This window comes from Falco rusticolus, chromosome 5 (assembly GCF_015220075.1).
Source record: "Falco rusticolus isolate bFalRus1 chromosome 5, bFalRus1.pri, whole genome shotgun sequence".
Taxonomy (NCBI): Eukaryota; Metazoa; Chordata; class Aves; order Falconiformes; family Falconidae; genus Falco; species Falco rusticolus.
The window spans coordinates 57,766,590-57,794,308 of NC_051191.1; the positions used below are offsets into that span (position 1 = coordinate 57,766,590).

At 49.4% G+C, this 27,719-nt stretch overlaps 1 protein-coding gene across 4 annotated transcripts in view; it reads left to right on the plus strand.

Annotated features, from left to right (window-relative positions):
* The window catches only part of ELFN2 (extracellular leucine rich repeat and fibronectin type III domain containing 2), a 53,458-nt gene extending 26,469 nt beyond the window's left edge, over positions 1–26,989 (plus strand). For 3 of the 4 annotated variants that reach the window (XM_037390394.1, XM_037390392.1, XM_037390395.1), the window contains 2 exons: positions 23,732–23,962; positions 24,088–26,989. In XM_037390394.1, the coding sequence (XP_037246291.1) occupies positions 24,372–26,798 (2,427 nt within the window). In that variant the 5' untranslated portion in view covers positions 23,732–23,962; positions 24,088–24,371 and the 3' untranslated portion in view covers positions 26,799–26,989. The remainder of the gene's footprint in view (positions 1–23,731; positions 23,963–24,087) is intronic. The other variant, XM_037390396.1, reaches the window with a different exon arrangement.
* The last annotated feature ends 730 nt before the right edge of the window (positions 26,990–27,719 follow it).

The following is a 27,719-nucleotide window of genomic DNA, read 5'->3' on the forward strand; positions in this document are numbered from 1 at the left end:
TTTAGTGAGTTTAATGCCGATGGAATTAAAAGTCTCTAGGCACTTGTCGTGAATGGATTTACATCAGGGAGATTAGGAAAGGGAAAACATTACTGGTGTCCAGGAAACTCAGGAGAGCAGCTGTCAGCTGGTTTAGATGGAAAGCTCCTCAGTGGGCAGCGCCCTGACAGCCAGGCAGCACACATGCACACCCTGCAGGGTCGGCTCGCACGCTCACGGGCTGGGAACATGACCCAGGGCCCACTGTGAGTCATGTCACATGTGAACATTCGCAATGGGATGTTTGTACCAGCCAGTTTTACAGACACATCAAACATAAGTGAATGCAGTAATGTACTCTCCATTTTGGCTGGCATGCTTTTACACAAAGACCCATATATACGCCTTACCCAAGTGCTGCTGGCCTTTCCCAGCATGTTCATTACTCTTCACGCCTACTTAGGAGAGTGGAGAGGGACCACCTGCCCTCCTCCCTGCCTACAGAGGCACACCGCATTGGAAGGACTGCAAAACAGTCTCTTCCTTCATGGATGGGCCTTTTACTGTCCCCTTTCTTCCCAGCAGAAATGTACCCGGCATGTAGCTGTGAAGTGTAGCTATGAAGTGCAGCTAAAGGGGACATGGGTAAGATCCTTACAGAAGAATTTTGTGAGGTTTAGTAAATTCGTGGTAAGTTTTGTCCAATTCACAAAATCCACCATCTTCAACTTGTCTGGGAGAGTGACCTAAGAAGGCATCACTGTATGTTGGCCAGGTTCTGCTCCTTTTTCCAAGGCCTTAGTGGTTGTCACAGCTGGAGAAAGCATCCTGGGGCCAGATGGCCCTTACCTGTGCTCTTAGATAAGAAAGGCACGATTCTGGAGGGTTTGGCCTTTCTTGGACTTCCCTGCTGGGGCTGGGTTGCCTAGGCTGTGCTCTTTGCTGAGGGATCATAGAGGCAACAGAAGAAAAGACACTAAGAGACCTACAGGGAGAGTGAGAAGGATTTTAGCCTTAAGTACATGAGCTGGTTATGCTCCTCTCAGGAAGGGTCTGAGAGCTGATTTGTCTGCTGTCCCTCTTGTTATTTCTCTCCAAAGTCCTCATCACTTGTTGGTGCATCCTGTTGAGAGCAGAGATCAGGGTTAATTCACGCTGGCTTACTCCTCAAGTGGGACGTGATCAAGCTGAGGACTCAATTCAAATCCTGCTTCAAAGATCTTTATCTCCTCTGCATCCTTGGAGAGCTGCCTGGGAGATCAGGCTTTGCTAAAGCAGGGAGCTCCCTGCCCCAGGGAAGATGGACTGGAGGGAAAGCAAGGTACCTTGCCAAGGCAGGCAGGTAATAACCTGGCTTTATCAACTAAGTGCTCACACACAAGCAAGCCAAGGGCAGAGTTACCCTTGCTTTGTAGGGTGAATATAGTGCCCTGTCCACAACACAGTGTGATGAGCTGGGATTCCTGCCATCCCTTTTCTTCCTACACACCATGGATCGCTGCCTGTTGGCTCTGGGGGGCTGGGTGGGAGGGAAAGGCTGCTGGAGAGGTTGACAGTGCCCTCAAAACACGGTATTGTGTATTGAGTACCAGGGGCAGGGCAGGCATGATGTCTCTGATGGCCCTCCCAGTGAGTGGGTAGATGCCACCAGGGAGTCCACACAGGGAGAGGAGGAGATGGGAGAGAGGAAACAGCTGGGAACCAGGGTGAGCAGTCTCAGTGCCTCCCCAGGGGGCCTCTCATGTGCTGGCAGGAGGTGGTGGGAGTGCTGGGAGTCAGGGAGGGAAGGTGGGGAGGGGGCATGCTCTGTTGGCAGGCTGGCACCCCGTGTACCGGCAGGGGGCAAGCGGGCATTGTGGCACACAGCCCTTGTCCCTAGGCTCCCATTCATCTGCGGGCAGATGCAGCTTGGAGAGAAGAGGGGCTTTTTACGGCATGGGATTTGGAAGCAAAAATACTAATATGGTGACTGGGGGCATGGCAATGTACGGTGAACCATCAGCAGCGATGTCTGGGCAGGAACTGGAGCCACACCTGGAGGTGTGGGCCTAATCTGTGGTGGAGAAGGGAGTAGATCTATCACCTACCATGGGAAGGTGTCTGGCCCGGCACTGCTGAGGATATACTTGTCCTGCAAAGGTATTGCATCTGAGCTGTGGGGCATGCAGGGGCCTGCCTTTGGATGGGTACACAGCAAGACTGGGGCGTGCTCCTGCGTAGGTTACATCAGCACTGACAGAACGGGAGCCACTCCAGAAACGACTTTTCAACTGGCACTGCAAAAACTATTTTGTCCTTCCTGCATCCTGGGTGAGGGAGATTCCACCCCACCATTGTCTGTCATCTTTCTTGAGGTACCCCTGTTTCTGTCGGTCTCTCCACAAGTGCAAAGGGAACATCAGTGCAGGTGCCCCCCCTTGCCAGCCGTGCTGGCTGTTGTAATAAGCTTATTCAGGCAGGATGTGTTCAACCTCTGTAAACAGTAGTCATTGTCTGTTCCCAGGCAGAACTGTGCTTCTGGAGGACATCTAGCACAACTAACTCATCATGACAACCAGTAGCAACTTCAGGCATCTTTCACAGAGCTGTTTGTGGAATCACCTCAGCCCTTTAGCACAAGATGTACACTTGTAGGAAGCCCTGCCACTACAGAAGAGAGAGGCTTCTGCTTTCTGCAAGTTCTGGTCCATGGCTAATATGTTTGTTACTGACAGGGCAGCTATCAGAGCTGTAGCAATAGCAATGGGCAAGGCAACTTGTGCTGGTGTGAGCTTTCCTAGCAGGTGTGAGATGGGTGAAAGGGATTCTTCAGCTCCGTGGGACCACTGAGAGCACACAGGCTCTCCAGCTGTAAGGATGCTATGAAGTTGCCAGCTGCAAAAGACTGTGGTCTGCAGGCCTTGACTTAGATGAGGACAGGTTCATGAATGTGTCATGGGGCACATTCACCACTTTCCTGGAGACAGGAAAAGTTATCTGAGGGCAGCCCCTAGGATTTTCAGGACCTGTCAGTTGCTTTCTGGTGCTGAGGAAATCTGATGTTTTCCTATTGAGACTGACCAGAGATTCAAAGCCATCTCATTTGCATGACTAGCAGTGTTTATGCTCACTGTTTTTTCAGGGAATGTTCTGTGTGTGGAACTGTATCCTTACCACAGAGCGCTGGGCTGAAGAGAGTATAGTGGAGGCCAAGTGCACCTTTGATTTATTAGAAGATTACAACACTGCCTGCAAATCCACATGGATATCAGCATGGTTTATATTATCTGCACCATGGTGGCATGTTAGGTTCTCACAACACATGGGAAGGTGAGAAAGGGCAGACTCTTCTTGGGCAGCTACCCCTGGACATTGCTATTTTTACTGCATCCCTGGAGTTGGTGAGCCTGGTAGTGTTGCAGAGTGACATGTATGAGGAAACCTGCCACCAAGCTGGAGGACCCGTGAGGCTGTATCTCGATGCAGCCAACAAAGTGAGCTGCTTGTTGTTGCTTTGATGTGATCATATGACAGTTTGATGCTCACTGGTTACAACTTCCTTACTCTTCTTTCCCAAGCACTTTGAGGCCAACCACTGTATTAATAAATTAGACAGATTAAAATAAACAGTGCTTTGAAAATCATTAGGCATCCCAAATGCCTGGAAACAAACAGCAGTTGAAGTAAAAATACAAAATGCAAATAGGCTAAGAACTGGGCCATAAAATATTGTAGCCTAGCCTTGGGGCAGCTCTGGAAAGAAAAAATATGTTTATTTCCTTGTCTCTTTGTATTGGGACAGATGAAGTAGTACTGGGGTACCATGAATGAGGCATGGTCCCTGTCCCAGTTCCCACAGTGGTACAAAGACTGCCCCCCCAGTGGCTTTCCTGGCTGCAGAACAGCAATGTGGGGAGATGAGGCCACAAGAACCAGCCACGGGGCTGAAGCTAAGGCAAGATCTGAAGCCTACAGACTGGAGACCATCTGGGTGAGCAGCTGTCCTAGGCAGCTCCTTCTGTTGCTCTTGGTCCTGACCCTCACCCTCCAGGCACTGCATACCCAATTCTCTCCTCCTCTCAGCTCCTTGCTTTCTCACTCCAAGTCCAGCTCCTCCTTCCCTCTCTAAAGATCCAGGGATTGACACAGCCAATTCACACAGCATCCATTTAATTTTCCCTCAGTGGTACCAAAGCTGGTCCCCCAGCATTGGTAATCACATCAGCAGAAATTCTGGCTGGTGTCAGGGCTATGAGAAACCATGTTACTCCATGACAATTCCTCTTTCTGCATCCTGGCCAGGGTGATGCGTTTCTTGTTGTGAACTGCCTTTGTTTGTCAATCTGTGCCAGCTCACAGGCACACTGTAACAGCACTGTCCCAATGAGGAAACACAATCCCCAGGGACATTACAAGGAGTACAAGCAGTGGATGGCAGTGTGGTTGATGATTTGATTGCTATGATGTTTTGGATGGTGGTTATATGGGGATTACCTGAAACAGTAAATGTTTGAGAAATGCATCAGAGCAACACACGTATCTCTAATGTATTTAAAAATTGGTGGGGTCCTGCTTAAGAAGTGGAAGTAATGAGGCAATCAGTTTCAGCTCGGTGACCATTGGATGATTTTAGGCCGGAGAAGCACTATGGAATCACAACAGGCTGATGCCCCCAACCCAGCAGGGAATGGGGAGATCCAGTTTTCCAGGCAGTTTTTGGAGGTCCTATGTCAGTGAAGGAGATATTCACTGCCTGTGGACTAAGCAGCCTATCCGTACTTGGAGAAGACCATGTGTTCATGAGGAGGAGGAGGGGTTCATCTGTGAGAAGTCTGCCTGATTCAGGAATTGCCTGGACCATCTTGAGTTTCTCTTGCATGACAGAATTCTCAAGCATCACTGACCAGGGAGAAAGCAGTCAGACAATAAGAGAAAGCTGGCCTAGGAAAAGGCAGAGCCTGTCTGATAATTGAATACTTCTCCCTGCCTGGACAGCATGCTGCGAGTGGAAGGCATCATGAGGCCAAATGCCTGCCACTGCCAAGGGACTTTTCCCCTCCACAGAGCCACTGAGATTTCTAATCCAGGCTGGGTAGGACAATGCTGTCATGTTAGTAATGGTATAACTCTCTTAGCAGTCTACTGGTGTGACAGAGTCACAAAGAGAGCAGTGTAGGCTGAATATGCACTCATGCTTGCTAAGCCTGTAATCCCAGCTTTGATTTTCTCTCCCTCTCTTTCGATTTTTTTTTTTTTAAATAATCAGTTCAAACTTAATAAGAGTGATTCAATAGTTTTCTGTTTATCCTTGGCACAGCGTCCAATTTGGATTGCACAGGGCAGAAGGATGGGGGAGAGAAGGAAGAACTGGGAAAGTGGAGGCTGGAGAGTGTCCCTGTTTCCTCCCTTCATGGTAACTAAGGCTGGTATCTTTCTGTGAACCTAAAGGTCTTGACTGTTTCCCCCATGGTCCAAAGAGGCTGGTGATCAGCTCTGTTCTCCCCTTTGATTTAGATCTTTTGTGGCTTTCTTATTAAAGTTTCAGCAGATGTTAGCAGCTGATGGGAAGTGTTTGGTGGTCTGTGGGATGGAAGGAGGCAGGGTCTTGGACTTGTCTGGGCTGTGTGTGGTTTTTTATGCTTGCATTAGACACCAGTCAGTACTGGAACTAAGACCTTCCAAGGCTGTGCCTTGCAATTGCATCTGAGCCTGTGTCTGCACTTCCTTGAGGCTGATCTCTTTTCTCTGCAGATCCTAGCAGACCCCAGATATTCTTCACAGCCCAAGCAGCTGCAAGACCTGCTGCAGGGCTGATTCCAGCACGTAATGTTTTTCTGCATTCAAACCCTTTTGACTCTGTCTGCCCAGCAAATTTGACCACCTCTTCTCAGAAACCTCTTGGGCTGGGCAGTGAGATGGTTGGGCAGTAGTAAGAACATAGACAGGGAATTGCTGGATATTCGTGTGAAGACTTTTGCCCAAGAGTTGGTGTTAAGAACTGCCTTGCACTGCTTTTCTTGCCCTGGGCAGTCATGGGCCTGAAGTAACGCCTCAGCCAGTCTTGCCTCAGGCGCTTCTCGTAGGGTGAGCCTCCTCCTTGTCTTCAGTGATAGGCACAGCTCTGCTGAACTGCTGTGGGCTGCAGGTGGCCGTGCTTTTGGCTGGGTGACACTGAACACGGGAGACATGGAGCAGGTCATCTGGAATAAGTAGTTAAGCGTGGACTGGTGCATAGGAGGATACTGAACAGGAGAGGGTAGAAAGGTCAGAAAAACTAAAGATCTGGGCAGTTGTGGAGGGCCATTACAGGACCGCTGAAAGATGAGTTCAGCTAACCTTCTGCTTCACCTTGTTCAAATATTGTCTACACATGTCTCACTGTGGCAGGACTGGTCCTGACTCGCAAACACTGTGTCCAGGTGACTCATTTGTGGTGCTGAGATAGCCTGGTATAGAGAAAGCAGCTCCCTCTGAAGCTAAGAGGAGCTCTGGGGCACTCCGGCAGCTTGTGGGGTGGTGAGTGATGGCAGGGAGCATGCTGTTGTGCAGGATCAGTGAAGCACTGCTTATCTCTCAAGCTGTCTGCTTCTCTTGCTCTTTGTGAATCTCTTCTCACTTCTCCTTCTCATGTGCTCGTATCACCTCTCTTTTCTTTCCCTCACTTTCTCTCTGTGCTTGGTGCATGGCCCAGTGAATGTAATCCGTAGATAACCCTCTGTTCTCTCTTTTCTCTTCCTCACCATCTTTCTCACTCATCCTTTCTTCCTGTCTCTCACTAACGCTCTGTTGCTCTCGCTGCCAATTTATTCTTCTCTTTCCTCCCACATTCTGTCCCCGTTTAATCAATCTCAGCACAGGCCTGTTTTCCACCACAGCTGCTGTTTCATGCTTACTCCCATGGAGGGAGGGTGGGCAGTTGTGCTGTTAAGGTACCAGGTAGGAAGCAGAAGGGCTGAGCTGAGACTCTTTGGTGGCCATGGCTGAGTCACATCACCCATTCTGCAGCTTGGCTCCTTCCCTTTGACACGGGAACACTACAGCTATGAGTGAATCTGCAATGCTTCAGCATTGTAGGGTTAAGGTCTGTGAAGCTCCTAGAAGTGGGCTAGAGCTCTGTGGATGCCCATGCAGTGCTTGTTTGTCTTTGGTGCCCAGCTAAGCCTAGAGCCTTGTGCCCAGACTGACACATTGGAAGCACATTCTCAGCCTTGCCCATTGCCCTACTCACAAAGTTTACCCCATCCAGTCTTTCATGAGAAATAAGCCCATGGGATGTAGTTGACAAGACTCAGACATGGAGTTTTGACCTGTGGTGATCCAGAGCTTTATTCCCTGGAAACCCCTGGAGACTAAGGGCAACTCCTGTTCCTATAGGTGCTACATTTGCAAACCAATCACACTGAGATCCTGCCTCTTCCCTTCCAGCTTTCTCTTCTCTCTTTTGGCCATGCTGCTTGTCCACCTTTTCTTCTTTTCAGCATGGTGTCCCTCTACTTTCACTGGGAGCTTTCCCCTCCCCATAGCAGCACACACTCCGTACAGGAACCTGGCTTGCCTGCTAGCTGTTGAGGGCTTGCCTGGAGCTGCCAGATGCTTGCACCTTCTTAGCTCTCACGGGTAGGAGTTGCTATGGGAGACAGGGAGAAAGAAAAAGTGCCTTCCCCAGCAGCACAAGGAGCCAGAAGTCTTCCATTGAGTGGAGAACACCCCCCTCTTGTGCTCCTTCCTCCCCTCAGCCCCCCTTTAGAGAGCACTCTGCAGAAAGCCGCCTTTGAAGCCCCTTAATTAGTGTCCCGTGTGTCCTGAACGGAGCCCTTCATTACCACCAGCAAGAGGCACAAATTGGCATGTGTTTCAGGTTTGGGCTCAGTGCCAGAATTTTGTTCCAGTCCCCTCCCTCCAAACCTCTCCAGCTTCCCCCCTCCTCGGCACACATGCATGCACACACACACTCTCTCTCACCGAAAAACACTTACACACAAGGGATCCTGCTAGGAAAGAGACATCCCCTTTCCTGTATCCCAGATTTGCGAGAAAAAAAAACAAATGGCAAAAGTCGCTCTGCTCCCTGCCTCCCCCCTGGCTTGCTCTTGGCTCTGCTGACCCTTCAGCATATGCAGCTGCAGGTTGGGGGTCATTATCAGCCCCAGAGTATCTCTCACAGCCTGTGGATGTGCTCAGAGGGTGCTAATTAGTGAGAGAAGGGCTGATTAGGTTAGAAATTAAGTGTTTATTTTCTCTTCTATTTTGTGTATGTGTGTAAAAATAGTGGAGCCAGATGGAGTCTCAGGAATGATGGGAGAAAAGGCAGCCAGGAGTCAAAGGAGGAGAATCTGTGCCCCACCTCACCTCTCCTGCATGCACAGGGACCTGGGTGGCTGGGCACTTTGCAAACTCATAGCATTCTTGTAGCACACATCCAGCCACCACACATCCTGTGGTTGTCTTGTCCGTGTTGGGACTGAGCTGGACTTCTCTCTGCACAATGTTCTGCAGAAGCTTTTCATGCCTGCAGAGCTTCTCATCTTCATCACTTTGTCTTTTTCGGCTTAACCTTAACCCCCTTGTTTCCCCCCCTTTTTTTACCTCAATGTCCTTCAGGTCACTACGAGTAGCAACCAACAGGTTACAGACACCACTGGATTTTCAGTGCCACTCCTTGTCTTGGCAGTGTCTCAGCCCCATGTGCACTGTCCCCATAGAGACATCCCACCTCACAGGGCCTTGTCATGCCAGACTGAGGAAATGCAGGTTGTCGCTGTGATGGACTTTGCCTCTCCATTACGAAAATTCCAATGCGATAATCCCAAAGCTGATCGGGAGCCTGATTTCCAGAAACATCAAGACTTCTATGCCTGAGTAAATCCTGTTACTGCCCTGGCATCAGACCAGTTCTCCCCTGCACCTTGCTAGCCTCAGCCTGTCATGGACTGTGGGTTAAGGAAGAACAGATCATGTGACTGAATAGCAACTTTGCATTGGTATAAAGCTTCCAGCTTCCAGCTGTGCTTCCAGTTCTCCAGGGATCAGCTCTGAGGCTGTGAAGGGCAGTTGAAAAATCATCTCCTTCCTTCCACTTGACCCAAAGGAGTTCTCTGGGGCCAGTACTTTGGATGTGCTGGACACTGAGCCTTTCTCCAAAGGCCACAGTTTAGGTTGAGAATACCAGGTCCCAGCAGGCTGGAGGAGAGGGAGGGAAAGAAGCTTTACTTTGGTTTACAACTTGATTTCTGGGATGGGAATTATGCTGGCAGACTCATAAAATGGTGGTGTCACAGCTGGAGGCTGGTGTCTGCAACAGGCCAATATATGTGACCTGAGGGCTCACTCTGATGTTAAAAATGGAGGCTCTCTTTCCTAGCTGGGGATATGAGTACTGAGACTGGGTTGTTTGTTTTGTTAATTGTGTCGGGAGGGTAAGAACTAGTCACTAGGATGTGCTGGAGGAGTATTTGCAAGGAGGAGTATTTGCTCAGCAGCCAATGGAGGGGGTTGTAATCCCTTAGCATCATGGCTAACTGGGATGTGTGGACCTGATGGCAGAGGAGATTTTCTTGCTGACACAAGCTGATAGGCCAGACTCTTAGTCATGCTTCAGAGCACTACTAGAAAGTTGCTGTTGCACAGGGGCTTTGTACTTGTGAAACAAGAAGTGTGCCTTTTCTTGGGATAGTGGGAGAGCAGCTAGGGAATCCCCAGCTACAGAGGTGTGTATGTAGTGGGAAGATAGATGTGTATTTGCTGATGTTCCTCAGGCTGTGTGCTGTGAATATGACTGTATGCATGACTGTTCCTCTGTTGCATGAGAGGAGGGTGTATTTGTCTGGGTACAATTCGGACCCCATTCCCTTTCCATTGCGACAGTGCTTTTTTACCATGTGGCTCCTGCAAACAGCCAAACAAACAAACACACACATGGGAGCCCAAACTCCCTATTACCACCACATTGCAGATGCAGCCTGGTTTGGCCTGTATTTCTCCTGTTGCCACAGCAACCATAAGCCAGGGAGTAAATCAGAATATCCTCTCTGGTGCTCAACACCCCCATACGGCAAAATAATAGTGACAGTGTGGAAAGCCTGGTCTGTCTCCCCTGCCTCTCCATCCCAACTCCAGTTCAGCAGAGACCCTCCAGAGACCTGTCATATGCCTGTCAGAGCCCCAGAAAGATCACAAGCCTCCTCCACAGGGAGTGAGGGAACACCATCTTTACTGTGACCAGCAATTACCTTTATTCTCGGCTCCAATTGCTGGGTTTCCCATGGTGGGTGTTTAGGTCTGAATCAATGTTCAGTGTTCGTGGTCTCAGCTCAGCTGGCTTTTAACAAGACAAATCCCGTCAGCTCCACTAGAGACCAAACAGCATCCAAACCAGGCTTAGCAACATGCTTCTTGCTTCAGCAAACTCTGCTTACAGCTGGGAGATACAGAGCCTTTAGAGAGGAGCAAAGCAATCAAAGCACATTTAGGACCAAGACTCCTGTCCAGCTGAGCTCAGAAATATGCTCGCTGGGAGAGCTGCCAAAAGGGCTCCACCAGCTACGCTTTGTGTTGGCCTTGGGCACTTCCAAAGTCGGTGATGTGCTTAGGGGAGAGATGTCTGCCCAGAAAGAAGAGTCCTTGGGAGGAGAGGAGGGATGGCTGTCCTTGGAACAGGTGTGGGGCAGTTCCCTGGAAGGAGGGGAGATGCCGGACTTGCATTTTCTACAGCAGCTCTTCCTATGTACGTCCAAGTTCTGAGATGTCTAGGTGCTACTAAAGCACTGGTGCATGACCTGCACCCCCTTTTCTTCCAAGAGGAGATTATTGTGTGCCTCCCTCAGCTCTGGCTGTGACTACCTTCATTAGGAATATCACTGTGCTCTTTGGCTGGATTTCCCCCGAGAATCCAATTTTAAGGCTCCCCAGTGATTGCTAATGTGTAAATACAGCGTGCTTCAGTGTGGCAATGTGATTGCCCGAGTGGATTTGAGCTGTTAACTCTTCAGGAGCTGAAGATCCTCCCCCCATCCATGTATTGTGAGAGCCACCTTATTTCACAGGGAGAGGGGTCAGTGGGAGCCCAGCCTGGCTCTAGGCACGCTTACAGGTCCGTGTGGATGGGTGCACCAACAGGCCTCCTGATCCTTCTGTGGAGAGGAGGGGAAGAGAGAGGCGCGGCCCAAAGAAAAGGCAAAAAGGGCCATTTGATGATTAAATGCTAGAGCACAGCAGCGGTGTAAAAATATACATATATCACAAGCCTTAATTAACACAAGCGAAGGGAAAAGGAGGAAAAAAAGCCACTTTTTAAAGGTTTCACAGAGACTATAAACTGGCAGCAGAGAAAAAACCCGTAATACATGCAAATTAATGGCATAAATTTAGGGTTACTTAACTTCACAAATGTTAACAAGCTCATAAAAAAAAAAAGTTATTCTTTCCCAGTTTCCTGTCACTGTTTGTTTAATTCTCTCTCTCTCTCTCTTTTTCTCTGTTGAGAAGATTATGTTTTCAGTATATCCCTCCTAAATTAATTCTGGCTCTCTCTTTCTTCTCCCCCCCCCGCCCCTCCTTCGTCTCTGTCTCTTTCTCTGTGCCTGCCTCTGTTTGCCTTCCTTTTCTGACAATCTATCATATTCTTAATGTCCCTATCATCATAGTATCTAGTCCTGTATCTCTTACCATCTCATTTCTCTCCCTTTTTCCTTGCCTGGCTCTCCCCTGATCCCACTCCACCCTTTTTCTCCCCAGCTCTCAGCCTTCTCCCCTCCTCTCCTATGTTGTTACTTTTTGGGGGTTTTTTTGTTCGCTTTTTTTTTTCAGCCCCTGTAGCAGTCAGTGTAACTCCAGCCCAGTAATGCTATACACAACACTGCCAATTTCCAAACATGCGCTTTTCCCTGCCACCGGCAGACAAAGAAGGCAAGGAACAAATTAAGTGGTCTCTGGCTGAACTGCTCGATTATCAACCAGCTGAATGGCTGTTTGCGGTTGCAGACTGTATAGCGAGAGGCAGAGGTAAGGGTGTGTGGGCAGGTTGAGTTGGTATGCCACAGCCCCCCTTTGGAACAGATGTCACAGTTCCCCCTGCACCGTCCCCTTTATTCCAGACTGCCTCTGCACAATGGTGGATAACAAAGGGCAGGATAGCTCCTCACTGAGCCCAGGAAGTCATGAGCCCCCTGAGGTCGTGGTGTCTCTGCTTCCCACATGTTTCTGGCTTTGCTTGCAGGTAAAACTAAGTTTAGAAAACTCAGGCAGTTGCTGGTTTAGCTCCACCAAAACTAATTTCTCTGGAATGAGGACATATGCCTTTTGTTCTGCTTTTTTTAAAGCCACCAAGGACACCCCAAGTTGTATTACTCGTGACGTAACCCGTCCTATCCGTGATGCTACAGCGTTCTGTTCTTAGACTCTTGTTCTCATTGCTTAAAGAGAGGATGGTTAAAAAAAAATATCTCATTTTGACTTATGGACCAGACTGAGTCATAGGAAGACATCGTTAAAAAAAAAAGAGGGGGTGGATATCATCATTTTTGGCCACAAGCCATCCCTGGAGCTTTCAAAGTAGCCTGTAAATATTACTGCCAGCTCTGTTTCGGTATCAGAGACAGTAGTCCTGGCCAATAGCTTTTCTCCTCAATGGCCCAGTTTGGTGTTTCAGAATACTGGAGAGCAGAGGGGGAAGTCAGTGTTTTATTCAACATAGCAGTCTTGGGAAAAGGGAGGTGAAATTACAAGCTGGAGTCCCCAGGCAGCAGTGAAAATAAGAAAATCCAAACAAGCAAAAGGAAAAAAAAGGAGAAGTCTGAATTTCTCAAAGCGAGAGAAAGGATGTTGGTGGGTGGGTAACAAAGAGGCTAGGAGAGGAAGCACAGAAGGAGAATCTGTTGTGTTTGGAAGATGTGGGAACCATCAACACAGATGTTGCAGAAGAAAGCAATTGAGAAACTGAATGGGGCTTGCATAGGTTTACAGTTGGGTGCATGGTTAAGTATGTTGCTAAATGGAGACCTGAATGAGTGAGAAGAGAACAAGAAATAATCATGGGGGAGTCCCCGTGCAATATCATTCTCTGTCCAGATTGACATCACAGGCTTTCCCACTGATTTAATTTGTTGCTTTTCCTGGATAGTAAATGAGTCAGGGTGACTACAGAGCTTAGGGTTTGGCCTATGCAGATTAAGAGGAGTAATAAGGAATAAATAAAATATGGCATATGCAAGGGTGACTAAGGACTGGAAAGGAAGCAAAGAACAGTGTGGGGGAAGGAATAAGGGCTACTGTGAGGAATTGAGGAGGGACTGCCAGATGAATTACTTGCTAGAGCTACCTGATGAAGCCTCTAGAGAGAGATTTAGAGGGATGTGGCATCAGTCCCTGGTCATGGAGTATATATTACCTGGGTTGGTGGGTAAGACATTTATGTGCTCCTATTAGCTGAGTAGGGCTCCTTTTTTAGATGTCCTTTCAGCTCAGAACCAGTCTGGAGCAAAGTTTGTTTCTCACTGAACATATTTAACAGCACCTAGGAAACCAGAAGCCCGATATCAATTGCAGCCTTCATGTACTCTGCTCCCAACAGCATCGAAAGAGGCAGAGCAGCAAACAGGTGGGAAAACGAAGACTGAAATCTGGACTAAGCAAGAACAAAGGAAAGGGTGGGGTGTGTTTAAAATTAAGTTATCCCCTATTTTTGATTGCTTCATAGATTGAATTAGCTTTGGCCTACATAATTAAAATGGAGGATGACAAGGTACCAGCAGAGACAATTATTTTGTTGAGTTATTTGCATGGATCATCTGTTTGCTGCACGGCTGCTGTAGGAAATGCAACACCATGAGTAGATATATATAATTGCAGAGAGGGGGAATGAATAAACGTGTTTCAAAGAACAAGGAGAATTCTAAATGTCAGCAAAGGGGTATATGACTCACTCATTGGGAAAATACTATTATTGGATACGTAAGTGGGACTGTACAAAGCATTCAGAGGAGGGATGCTACTAGAAAAAAGGAGAATTAATAAGTGAAGGTAGCATTTGGATAAGTGACAGTGAATGAATGAGGAGATGTGCTGTAAGTGCCACGAGCCAACACAGGGCCTGGAGTGAAAGCAGAGGGAGAATGAAGGCTGAGGGTGGCAAAGGATGAAAAGAGAGATATCGTGGACACCGAGGAGGAGCATTACCGGAGACTGCTGAAATACAATGGAACAGATGAGGGTTTGTTAGAAGACTCTACTAGGCTTTTGGCAGAATAATGGTGACAAAGTGTTTCTGTTCTACTGAGTCTGGATTAAGGAAATAAATGAGGTGGAACTCCATGGGTGGAAAGGAAATGGCTGTGCTGAGGAGGCAGGAAGAGGCCTAGGACTCAGCTGGAGCTAGCCGCTGCAGAGGTGGGTTAGGCTGTGATGGATGAGTGGTATGGAGGAATGCTGCCCTATTTTTCAAGAGGAAGCAGCAGTGTTTAATTGTAACAGGCGATGTGATATAGATCACAGAGATGGCTGAAATGAGCAGTGCAGGATCAAGGCATTTTGCATGAGTTCAAACCAGGCATTAAGAATAGTTAGCTGATGCTCCTGGTACAACTGACAAAGTTGCAGATTTCTTGAGTCCAGAGCATGTTGAATTTGAAACCTTTCAGTTGCTAAATCCAGAGCACCATCCCAACAGACTCATCCCACGTGTCTGGCTGGTCATCCTTGCAGCCTGAAACACTGTGTGCGGGCATGTTTGCCTAAGCAGAGGCTGAGGAGTCCAGACACTTTGGTGAATGGATCAGTCCAGTTCACAGCAGAGGCAAGGAGATCTCCAGTCCCAGAGGAGCAAATTTCCAGAGCCTTTAGTCTGAGTCCAGCTGGGAGCAGCATCAGTTCTTATTTTGGTTTTGAAACCCCGAATTCCAAGCAAGATGCTTTTTTGGCTGGCTTGGGTTGATTGAGTCGGTAGAGAGACAGATGTAGGTGGATAATGGGGAGAGGGGGTGGTAAGTGGCAGAGCTATTGCCTTAGAGAGAGGGAAAGGTGCCGTATAAGTACTGCCAGTCCCCATTCAGTGAGCAAGTGGTGAGTCAGGGGCAGATACTGAGTCAGCAAGAAGGCGGACGGGTGGGTAGGTGGGTGGGTAGAGCACCCTGGCTAGCTCAGTACAAACCACTCAGCCACACCATTGCGCTTGGCTCCCCGTGGGAAAGTTGCAGGCAGTGGTTCGGGCTACTGCATCCTAGTTTCTCCCCTTCTCACGGAATTCTGAGGCTGCCTTTCTGAGCCAGTGGGGCTTGTGAGAGGACCCCTGACCATCACCTTTGGTGGGCACCGTTTTTCCTGACATGTTTATGATCCTACTTGCAAACACTGCCTCTCTGTGATGTGTGGTAGTAAAAGAAGAGGAATGAAGGCTGAGGCTGAAGGTAGAGAGAGCCCTTCTGTCTGTCTGACCCCAAAGATATCACTCATACAGTCAGGGAGCTGGTCAAAGGCAGGAGGGGGGAGAGAGGGAAGAAAGAAGGAAAAAAAGAAATGAGGTAGAAATGAGAGCAAGAGAGAGAAAATATTTGAGAGATGAAAAGAAATTACCATACGGCAGGATCCTGTTATTCAACCTAATTTTCAAAGGACTGCAGCTGTCGCACTGAGATAATCTGTTAATTATAACAGTCATTGTGTTTTGGCAATGGAAGAAAAAAACAGGCACTAAACAAGGTAAGGTAGTGGGGAAAAGTGGTGGGGGGGGGAGGGGCACGGCTGTGTCAAAATGCATGTCAGATGTTAGCTTGAAAAATAGGTGGGTGAGCTGGCCGGGAGGAGGGTCCCTCCCCAGGGGGCTGAGCTGTGCCATTGCCTGGGGTTGGAAAATGGAGGGAAGTTGGAAGTAACCAAGTGGAAACATAATGTCCTGTCCAGCATGGGGCTACTCTCTTGCTGAATCCAGGCACACATTGACCAGAGTAAGAGTTTTAAGGGACTGAAGTGTCCCCATTAGCCCATGCTGCCACAGCATTTCACTCTTGAGTCACCTGAAACAGCTTCTTCATGTCCTCCCACACCTTTCCTTGCTTCTGCCCCACGTCAGGTCAGAACTGCATCTGCTATATTTGAACCACCATCTGTAACAGCTTCTGCTTCTGGTTGACTCTCCATTTGCAGGAAACCTGAGCACAGGGGCTGTCCATCTTCTGACATCTTGCAGACTAACAACTTGGGGTAACAACTGTCAGAGACACTCTGGCTGGGAAGGCTATGCAAGGGCAGCCTCTTCTTCTCATTGGAATGGTGGCTTGACCTCTGGAGTTTTCATGCTGAAGTTGTACCGGGGTGGCTGCTTGTCTTACTTGGAGAGAGGTCTCACTGCTAGTGAGGGAACCTCTTTCAGATGGCCACTCAGGAGAAGGTTGGCTGGAAGGTGAGAGTATGTTGAGGAATGTTGGAATGCCAGTGCTTGTGCCCCACAGGAGTTTGTAGGCCTGAAGGTATCCTCCACAGGATGGCTGGCTGCCAGTGCACCTTGTGAAGTGATTGCTACCCTTAGCGAGCCCAGGAGCTATGCGATTGCTCAGTCTCTGAGTCCCTCCAGCAAGAGACAGTAGTGAGTTGTAATGCAAGGACTAACCCCCTCCGTGCAGGGTAGCATGTTTGGTGGCACTCCAAACTGGTGCCAGTGCATTGCTGGGAATGTATTTAGCATCCAGAAATACTAGAGGTATGCTTGGTTTGAGTGAGGGCATCTTTCAAATAGCTTGTGGACCTGCCTTTCACAGCCAGCCTGGTGAAAGCCAGGAGCTGCTGTTGTAGGAAATTGGGCAGCAAGGCCAGCGCAGGACAGTGGAGGCATCACGGTGACCCTGAGGGGATGGGGGTCTTCACAGTGACATCACATACAGCCGAAGAATTGCTCCTGGCTTCATGCCAGACATGCTGTCCTCCCTTGCAGCAAAGCCCTGCACACAAACAGAGCCAACACTCCCACCCTGCTTCCCTACAGCAGCTCCCTTCCACCTACGCAGAGCCCCCACTCCTGGGCTGTTACCTGCAGCAGCTCACATGCATACTCATGCAGAGCTGCCACTCCTGTCCCTTTACTCCCCAACAGCTCGCAGAGAGCAGAGGTCATTCCCTGTCCCCTACAGCAACTCCTCGCATCCCGCTCCCTACAGTGATTCATGTCAGGGGACACATACAGATGGAGTGCTCCCACCCCTTTTCCTACAGCCCTTCTCCCATACACACATTCACATAACTGTGGTCGTCTCCCATGATCCACACACACCCACACACAGCCCACAACCTTACCCCATCCCCTATGGTGCCTCACACAGAGCTAACAACTCCCACCACTTTTTCCACAATGACTTCTTCATGCAAACATACGTGCGCGCACACACACACACACACACACGCACGCGCACGCACGCACGCACACGCGCACACACACACACTCACAACCAGTGCTTTGCCTAGTTCCCCATGGCAATTCCTCCCCCTCCAGGAGTCAGCACTCATTCCCTGCTTTGCAGAGTGATTAACCCACATAGATACCCAGCCTGCACCTCCACCCCAACACCTATAGCAACTCCTCCACACATACTCCCCCACCGCCTCACACTCCTGGAGCCGACACTGCCACCCCTTTCTCTACAGTGACTCACACACATGCACACTCATACACGTGCACAGGCAGTGCCAGTCTTGCCGTTGCACTCCCTGTGGCAGGTCCCTACAGACAGTCACACAGAGCCCACGCTCCCTCCCCATCACCAACAGGAATTATTTCTAAGCCTTTCCACTGTCTTATGTCTGGGCTCATGGGATGACACCAAGGGGAGTGATGTTTCCCAGACCCCCGTCTCCCCTGGAAAGAGAGCAGTGAAGGCAGCTTTATTGCTGCTAGGTTTTTTTTAGGGAACCTGTAATCTCTTGACATCCTCTTTTACCTGAAGAAGGTTGTTCCCCCAGCCTACCCCCATGCACACACTCCTGTGGGCTGCTGCCGTGGGCTGTCTGGGTGGAGCTGGCTTGATGCAAATCCCACTTAATCTTCAGTAATCATATTAATATAAAAGGTAACCATTTCACTTTGGAAAACAAAGGTGGCCCTCTGGTCTGCCAGGGAACCACTGGCATATGAAGGACCTTTCTGGCGGTATTTATTACTCTAAAATAAGATTTATGCTTCTAAAGCTCTCTCTTTTCTTTCATGATTCTAGGCTGCTTCATTTTTCTCCCCTGAGCTTTCCCATTCTCTCTTTCTTGCTGTGTAACAAATTAGGCATCTAATTGCTGTTGGGGAGGCGTGATGGGAGAGCAGGGGTTTTATATACAGCATCGTGCTGGTTTTTTTCATGGTTGGTCTTTAAGCTGTTTGGCCCAGCAAAGGTTTAGAGCCAATGGCTGTAAGTTTGCTTGAGCCTGGGTGCATGTGTATAGCAGATGCTCAGTTCAGGTTAACACCTGAACTTGTCCTGTGCCCCAGACTGGCTAAAGGGCAGGACTGCAGAGCAGCATGTCCTGGGGGAAGTCCTACAGCCTTTATTTCAGACCCCTGCCCTACCTCTGTGCAAAGCCCCATTGTTGCTGGCTGGAATTTGAGTGCTGCAAGCATCCTTGCAGCAGTATCCAAGCATCCTTGCAGCAGTGTCCTGTGAGAAGCAGCTGAGATCCTGTGTGGTTTCGTGGGCTTCCTCACCGCAGTGTCCTTCTGGGATCCTAGTACTTTGGGATTCCTTGTGTCAGGGACAGCTGGAGTTTGGGAGCTGCAAGCTTTCTCCCTACTCATGGCAGGGCTATTCAGAGGAATGATTTTTCCCCAGCAGGCACTGTGCATTTGTAGATGGTAAAATGAACCTGCCCAGAGTTGAACCATAAGATTTCTTTTGGGGCAGCACTCTGCCAAAACTCACAGAGTTTCTAGCATTGAGTGGCCACCCTTCAGCAGGACACATTGATACCAGTTCAACCCCTGTAAGATATGAAAGCATGTCTCATTAGTAACATGAAAACACCTTTTGTTGCATGACTTTCTAGGCTGGCTTTACAACCTTTTCTTTTTTCTTTTTGTTTCTGCCTAAGCCAGCTCCTCTTTCCTCTAGATTTTTGAAACTACAGGGCCAATTTCAAATAATTGTAACATTGGGATGGATCTCAGAGATGCTGAGATCTTACATGCTTCATGAAAATAAAGGGATAAATTAGAGAAGAGAGAAAACAAGAGAAACCTTCACAGAACCCTATTAAAGCCAAGAGTGCCGTTTGAGCTCAACCCTTGGTGGACAACAGAGAAGCTGCAGCAGAAGACTTTAACTCTCTCTCTCAGATGTCTTCCACGTCACAAATCCACAGGTCATCATGCTTCCTGCTCCCTCTTCTCTTGGTCCCAAACTTCTCAGGGCTTCTGGAGCACCTCTGGGCACAGCAACAGGTTCTTTGCTGCATGTCTTGATGGTAATTCCTGCAATAAATCGGAGCATCCCTGGAAGCAGTGGCGTTGAGGGGAGGGGCTGTTGTTGTGTAAGTGCCACATCTGTGCTGCAAGCTTCTCCCACAGCACTGTCCTTCCAATATAACCAGGAGCAGAAGCAAGGAACATCTCTGTGTGGTGATATAAGCAGCTGCAGTGATGCCGAGACCAGTGTGTACTACAGAAACTATCCAGCAGGTGTGGAGAGTCCCTTCAAGTAAGGCACTAACTGACAGTACCAAACATCCCTGGGAAAGGCCTTTTTTGGAAAGTGGTTACAGAAATCCTGGAAGGACCCTGAAGCCAAGATGGGGGAGGCAGAACCAGTTGGAGATGGTGCCTGTGCCCTGAGGCTAGCCAGGAGCAAGCAGCACATTGAGCTGGGAAGAGGGCTGTTGCCCAGCTGCAGCACAAAGTATAAGAAAACAGCAGGAGCTTTGGCCTGGTTTCGGGGTGTCCCCAGAGGAGCCATGAATGTTTGGCAGGTTTTTAATGCATGCATTTCTAATGGGAGGCTCTTAGCACCGTTTAAGCAATGGTAGAATTAAGTGCTGGCTTTTCCAGTGCACTGGGCCCCAGGAGGACAAGGTTAACAAGGTCAGAATTTCAGGCCCAAATTGCTGCTGTATGTGGCTTTTCTGGTTGCCTTTTTACACTGTAGCCCCTAGAGCTTGTATCCTTTCTCACTTGTGGTCCTTCTACCCCCTCAGCCACAGCTTGTATATGTCTATATGTCTCTCCATACTTTCAGTGGTTGTATTTTAACTTGCCCTCATGCCTGTCCATCTAACTAGTGACTGTGCTCCTGTGTCACCCCCTGCACCACCTTAATGCTTAATCAAGAGTTGTCTATGGCTATCAGTACAGCAAGCTCCTGACTCAGATTTGGGGCTCTCCTCCCTCCATTTCACCCTTCCCGCTCTCTCCTCTGAAGAGGGGAACCATCCCTGTGACCTCCTGCTTTTCTCCAAACACTCTGGTGCAAAGATATGCCAATAACATCCAGGAATCCACTAGTAGGGAATAAACCAGAGGGAAATTATCAGGAGCTGGGAGCTGATGGGTTGACTTTGTGCCAGCCGAGGAGGGTACAGCCATTCATGCACAATGCCATTCGTGTTCCTTGATGCTCTTGCACACATGAGGATGGCCAGAAGCCAGGATGGCCAAGAGCCAGGGGCACATTGTAAGAGCCATCTTGAGTTACCCTGAAGAGTGTTGGGATCCTACAGCTGTGTAGGTCCAGCAGATGCAGGTGGTGACCCTGCATCTGCCATGTAAAACAGATCCCACGTCTCAAATCTTCCTCTTGCCTATAACCACAGCCTGTCTTGAAACCAGGCTCTCCACAACTTGTGTGTCCCCCTTCACTGGCTCTCCTTTGGGCTGGAGTTGCTTGCTCTTGCTCTCCCTGCCCACCCTTCCACTCTGTGTCTTCTTGCTCTCTTGCCTGAGAAGCAAGGAAGAGAATCAGCCAATTTCACTGTCAGCAGCTTTCAGGCCAGCAGAAAGGAGTGTTGCTTCCTTGTGATGCTGGATTCCAATGCTATCTGATTTGTGTTCATTTGGTTTTAGACAGTTTAGGGAGGGTATGCTGCTGACCCCCATCCCTGACCTCCCCTTGCCTGTGAATTGCCAGTGTCAGGGAGCAGCTGCTCCCTAAAGGGCAGGGCATGGCTGTGGTGGAGCTGGACACCAGCACTCCTGAGCTGAAACGGAGTCCTGGGCCATGTACAAGAGTGGAGGAGGCCACAGGCTAGGCTAGCCTCAGGACCCTTAAAACCAGTGCGATAGTGGGGAGACAGGAGCTGTTGGGGGAAGAATGGCAAGGTCTGCATATTTCTTGTATGTAGTCACCTTGGGGACCTGAGGGAACCAACAAGTTTGGCTTGAGGATTGGCTTGGCCCTTCCTTTGGCTGAGGCAAGGTTGCACAGCCAAGGTGGGTGATCGACAGGAAGCAAGTCTTCTCTGCACGGCCCCCTTCTTTTTGACACATACCAAGCATAAACACCACCTTCATTTCCATCCACCCCCTAACCTCTTTCTTTTTCAGGCTGCTAGGACATCTCCCCTTCCAAGCCCTCTCTGTGCTGCCTGAATGCATCTCCCTGGGTGGGATGGGGTGGCTTTTAGTGATTGCTGGGGCTGCTGCAGAAGAACGTGGTCCTGACCTCAGAGTTTCTCCCTGTGCACCATGAACAAGCTACAGCAGGCAGTGATGACTTCAGCACAGCATTTGGAGCAGCCTCCCCTACCAGAAGGGGTCAAAGCAAGGGGGATGGGATGTTTCTGTATGGAGTTGGATATTGTGCAGAGTATTTGGTGAGGTGAGACAGACAGGCCAAAGCATAATGCTCAGCGAAGGATGCTGGCTAAAATATGGGTTAAGCTTTTCATTGCTTGCTCAGGGGCTGCCCCTGGCCTCTCCTGGGGTTGACATACTTTGGACACCAATGTGCAAAAAGCCTGGTAGTATCTGTCACTCTTTTATTTAGTGCAAGAGACTGGGCAAAGTGAAGGGGCATTAAAGAGGAAGGTAGAGGGACAGAGATGGTGTGAGGGATTGGCTGTATCTCTGCATGGAGTCACCTCTGGAAAAGGTGGGACAGGGCAGGGGACCGGTGATCAGGAATATCAGAGGCTTGTGGGTCCCAGCCTGTGGAGAGCCAAATGTGCTTCTTATCTGATGCATCTGGGGAGACAGTGTCAGGAAATTATTTCTTATTGGATTATAAGGCTGAGAAACAAAGCAACAGAATGTAAAAACCTGTGCCTTCTGCTTCAGCGCTGGCTGATGCAAAGCTGGGGCAGCAGCTGGAGGCCATCATGACAACCATAAATGACATTTATGACATGAGTTTGTTGGCCTCAGATGATGAGCTCTGAGGACAGAGCTTTCTCTCTGTTTTTTCCATTGGTCTAGCTCTTCTCCCCCTCCCCTTCTCCATCTTGGCTTTACTGTTTGGATTATTGAATATTTAAGTGTTTCTCTGTGACACTATCTCTGATCCTTTAATCCAGCTGGCCTGGTAATTCCACAGACCCAAATCAGCTCAGATTTTTCCACAGACGTAAACCTTGTTCCTCAAGGGTTCACTCCTCCTCCATTTATCTTCCTTCATTTTATTTCTGCCCTTTGTGTCTCTCTGCTAGAAATTGGTTCAGCTTTTGCAGCAAAAGCTTCGGAGATATCTTTAGTGAGAAGCCTCCCACCAAAATACCAGGGGCAAAAGGGAATCTTTATTTTTCATTAACTAAGAATCCTTTTCTCTGTTTTTTATTGTTTTATTTCTTCTCAAAATTAAAAAAAAAAAAGAGGGTGCAGTGCCCACATGTTTTATCTGCTATATGAAAATATTTCCTCTGCACTGCCTGAGGACACCCCTGCCAGGCTTCTGCCTCAGCACAGTGGGAGAAGGGTTGAAGCTGTGGCTGGAGGGAAGGGTGCTCCGGGCTGCCTTTCCCAATCAGGACCAGGAAGCCTGTCCTTTCCTGAGGTGTCCTTTCCCACAAAGGGGCGGTGTTCACGGCCTCCAAGGAGAGGTGGCAAAGTAGGAAGATGGAAGCTGTACATCTCTCTTTGATGGGGAGGTAGGTGGGTGGTGGGCTCCAGCTTAGGACTGCTGGCATTGCTGGGTGAGAGACTGGAGGCTGGTATTTGACACACTGCCTACAGCCTGCCCAACCCAGCAGGATCAAGCCAGGCTGGCTCACCTCAACAGCCTTATCCCTGCACTAAGAGGCAGTAACAATTTTTAGAGCACAAGTAGTTACATGTGGCTTGAATTATTTATCCCTCTTGCATCAAGGAAGAAAGGAAACAAACAAAAAAGTGTTGCTTTTTTTTTTGGGGGGGGGGGAGGCTTGTCTGCATTTTCCCTGCTTCATGCATTCTGTGTACATCATTTTCAGGCAGCTGAAAATCCATGGCTTTGGCGGTGTTTGGGGCTTGCCTTTGTTTACACTAGGAGGTTTGAGCTGCCTGCAATAACAGCCTTATGTTTCCCACCATCCCTCCCATTCCCCTTCTACCCCCAGGTGATGCCTTCCACCAGGTCCCTGGCTTTGATCACTTTACTTAAGGGAGTTTGGGTACCCTTCTGCATACACCTTATATGAGATCATATGTCGTAAGACTTCCCTTCTCAAAGGCTTATCAGCATGGTAGGCAGTACCACTCCTCTCATGCTCGCACCTCCCCATAATGCCATCTCTTCCCCATCTCTCTCTTCTCATGAAACTTCTCATGAAACCTTGCTTTCTATACTGTTATCTCAAAGACTTCTCCAACTGATGCCTCTTCTTGTCTCCTGTGTGCTTTGTTTTTCAGGTTCCAGTGACAGATGGATCTCTTGTGCACACTTGCTCTTTCCCTCTCTGTAGTTTTGTTTTCGACATGTTTGATTTGAAGCTCTGAAGCTTCTCAGAGAGAACCCAGGAGAGAAGGAAGAGAAGGAGGAGGAACCAAGGGAGCGTGAGCGACAGAGGAGGCAGCCCTGCCTTGTTCTTCCAAATCACACCGTGGAAGGGCAGGGGAAGACTAGAGGCGGGGAGGACTTGGGTTTGTTTTGGGGTGGGTTAAGTGGGGGTGGGGGGTGGGGGGGAGGGAGAAAAGTGGAAAAAGTGGGTGAGTCACTCATGAACATCAAACAAGATTTGCTATCCTCAGTCTGATTTTTTGTTTAGAAAAGAAGCACAAGGTAGCTCCCAGACCAACCATCCATGGTCATAGCTTTTGGGTGTACTGCAAGCAGATTGCATGTGTTCCCCCTGCTCCATGCTCCTGGCTTGACCCAGAGGGCAAGAAGAAACAATGGTGATGACACCCAGTAGGACTGGGGTGCTCATGCCCTTCCATTGCTAAACCCCAGGTACTGGCCCTTTCTCTTCCCTCTGCCCCTTAGTTTCCTTTTGCTGTGGTCCTGAGATTTGAGGGTATTCTTTGTTGGTTTTTTTTTTTTTCTGTCCTGATGAGGGCACCACTGCAGACCATGATGTGCCTGGGGTTGTGGGCAGCTGCCCTGCTCTGCTTGTTTTCCCCTGGCACCGTGCGAGGTGACTGCTGGCTGATTGAGGGGGACAAAGGTTATGTGTGGCTGGCTATCTGCAGCCAGAACCAGCCCCCGTATGAGACCATCCCCCAGCACATCAACAGCACAGTGCACGACTTGCGTCTGAATGAGAATAAGCTCAAAGTGGTGCTGTACTCCTCCCTCAACCGCTTTGGCAACCTGACTGATTTGAACCTGACCAAGAATGAGATCTCCTATATCGAGGATGGGGCTTTCATGGGCCAGTCAAACCTCCAGGTCTTACAGCTGGGCTACAACAAACTCACCAACCTGACCGAGGGCATGTTGCGGGGCATGGCCCGTCTCCAGTTCCTTTTTGTGCAGCACAACCTAATTGAGCTGGTCACCCCTACTGCCTTCTCTGAGTGCCCCAGCTTGATTAGCATTGACCTGTCATCTAACCGTCTCAGCCGTCTGGAGGGGAACACTTTCACCAGCTTGAGCAATCTGATGGTGTGTGAGCTGGCTGGCAACCCCTTCAACTGCGACTGTAGCCTCTACAGCTTTCTTAACTGGCTGGCACTCTTCAACAATGTCACCAAGAACTACGACCGGCTCCAGTGTGAGACTCCACGGGAGTTTGCTGGGTACCCGCTCCTGGTACCTCGGCCTCACCACAACCGCAATGCCATCACCATCTTCCAGTCCATGTGCAGAGGTGGCACCATCCCCTCCCTCTCCAGGGTCAACCCTACCCCTTATACGCCTGACTCCCAGCGAGACCTGGATGAAGGCTCAGCCATCAGCCCTGGGGACTTCCTCTCGGTAAAGCCTCCAGCCTCTTCCACTACTGACTCCTCGTTCAGTCCCAGCATCAAGCTCCATGATGTCACCATCACCTCAGCCATCCTGATGGTAACCATCCCCATGCCCTACAGTAAGATGTATGTGCTGGTCCAGTACAACAACAGCTATGTTTCTGACATAGCAACACTGAAGAGCAAGAAGGAGTATGTCACTGTCAACAAGCTGAAGGCCCACACTGATTATACTTTCTGTGTGGCCTCCATCCGCAACAACAGGCGCTACAACCACACTTGCCTGACCTTTGCAACCCGGAGCAAAGGCAGGGAGGACCCTATTTCCAGTACTTCCACCACCACTCACTATATCATGACCACCTTGGGTTGCCTTTTTGGCATGGTCATTGTCCTAGGGGTGGTGTACTACTGCCTACGGAAGCGGAGGATGCAGGAAGAGAAACAGAAGTCCCTCAATGTCAAAAAAACCATTCTGGAAATGCGTTATGGATCAGATATTGATACCAGCACCATGGTCCATCCTTCCCAGAAGCTGGGTGAGCCACCAGTCATCCCTGTCTCACGGATGTCCTCCATCCCTTCCATGATTGGGGAGAAGTTGCCCCCATCAAAGTCAATGGAGGCTGGGATGGAGACTCCTAAAGTTACCACTAAAGGTAACTACATTGAGGTGCGAACTGGTGCTGGGGATGGGCTGGAGCGAACCCAGCGGGATGAGGACCTGAGGGAGCTTGACAATGGGCAAGGCTCAGCTGCTGAGATCTCTACCATAGCCAAGGAGGTAGACAAGGTCAACCAGATCATCAACAACTGCATTGATGCCCTCAAGCTGGACACAGCTTCCTTCCTGGGTGGTGGGAGTGGTGTTGACTCAGACATGGCCTTTGAGTGCCAGTCCATCCCAGCCAGTTCCTCGGGTGGACTAGAGCGGCCCAGCTTTCTTTCCCCACCCTACAAGGAAAGCTCCCACCACCCTTTGCAGCGCCAACTCAGTGCTGATGCTGCTGTGGCCAGAAAGACCTGCAGTGTCTCCTCTAGTGGCTCCATCAAGAGCGCCAAGGTCTTCAGCTTGGATGTGCCTGACCACCCACCACTCAGCAAGTCTGACTCCAAATACATTGAAAAGGGCAGCCCACTCAACAGCCCTTTGGATCGTCTTCCCTTGGTGTCCCCGGGCGCCATCCACCACTTGGAGGTCAAGCCTTCTTACCATTGCAGTGAGCACCGTCACTCCTTCCCGGCCCTGTACTATGAGGAAAGTGCTGACACCTTGAGCCAGCGGGTGTCATTTCTTAAGCCACTTTCCCGGTCCAAGCGAGACTCCACGTACTCCCAGCTCTCCCCCAGACACTACTTCTCGGGCTACTCCTCCAGCCCTGAGTACTCATCAGAGAGCACCCACAAGATCTGGGAACGATTCCGGCCTTACAAGAAGCACCACAGGGAGGAGGTGTACATGGCAGCTGGGCATGCCCTGCGGAAGAAAGTTCAGTTTGCCAAGGATGAGGATCTGCATGACATCCTGGATTACTGGAAAGGAGTCTCTGCTCAGCAGAAGCTGTGACTCTCCCTCACTCTTTCCAAGGAAACAATACAAAACAAGACCCCCCCCTCTCCCCAACAACCAGAAAAAAAATATGCCACTTGACTGTGAAAAATAAACCAACATCAAAATACTCTCGACAAATACAAAACTGACAAAATTGTTTCTTAAAGTTTACAACAACAGAAAACTCTCACACAGACACATACAGGCACACACACATGCCGAATTGTCTCTACTGTGTTATGGGGACCATTGTTCTGCCTGCAGATGATTGGGAGTAGCGTCACGCTCTGACACTGTGGTAACAACACTGGAGTGTTGGTGGGTGGGAATGGCCCAGGAGGGGGTGGCAGCGGTGGCAGGGGAAGGGCAGGGATGGACACTCACTGGGCATGAAACTCAGCTCTGAACTGTTGCTCTTTCTGTTCCTGTTGAGGGCTGAATTTTCTTTTGGGTGGGAAGGGAGGACTTTGGTTTAGAAAGCTTCTCTGCCCACCTGATATGCCTGCTTTTCCAAATCTTCCATCACTAATTTTCCTCTCATTTCCTTTGGCAGTGGGGGCTTTTGCCTCTCTCCTATCCCCTTCAAAGATAGGTGGGATTTGTTGGAAGAAGTTCTCTTGCTTCTTTTCCTTTGCCTTTCCCTACCTTTCTATGTTAAGGCTCCCTAGGCTTGCACTTTTTGTCTAGATACTTCATGAACCTCCGTCCTCAGAAGGAGAGGAGGTGTAGAGGACTAAGGGAGGTAGGACCTGCTGTACAACAGGCTCTGTGCCCTTGCTGCTCTTCCTCCTTCTCTTCTCCTGCCATGTTGTTGCTGATGAACACCAGCAATTCTGGAGTGACAGGCATCTGCCAGTTGGTAGAGGGGGTATGAATGTGCTCTTTGGCATGGCAAGCCAGGTCCTCAAGGAGTGGTGGAGGAAAAGGCAGGAAGGT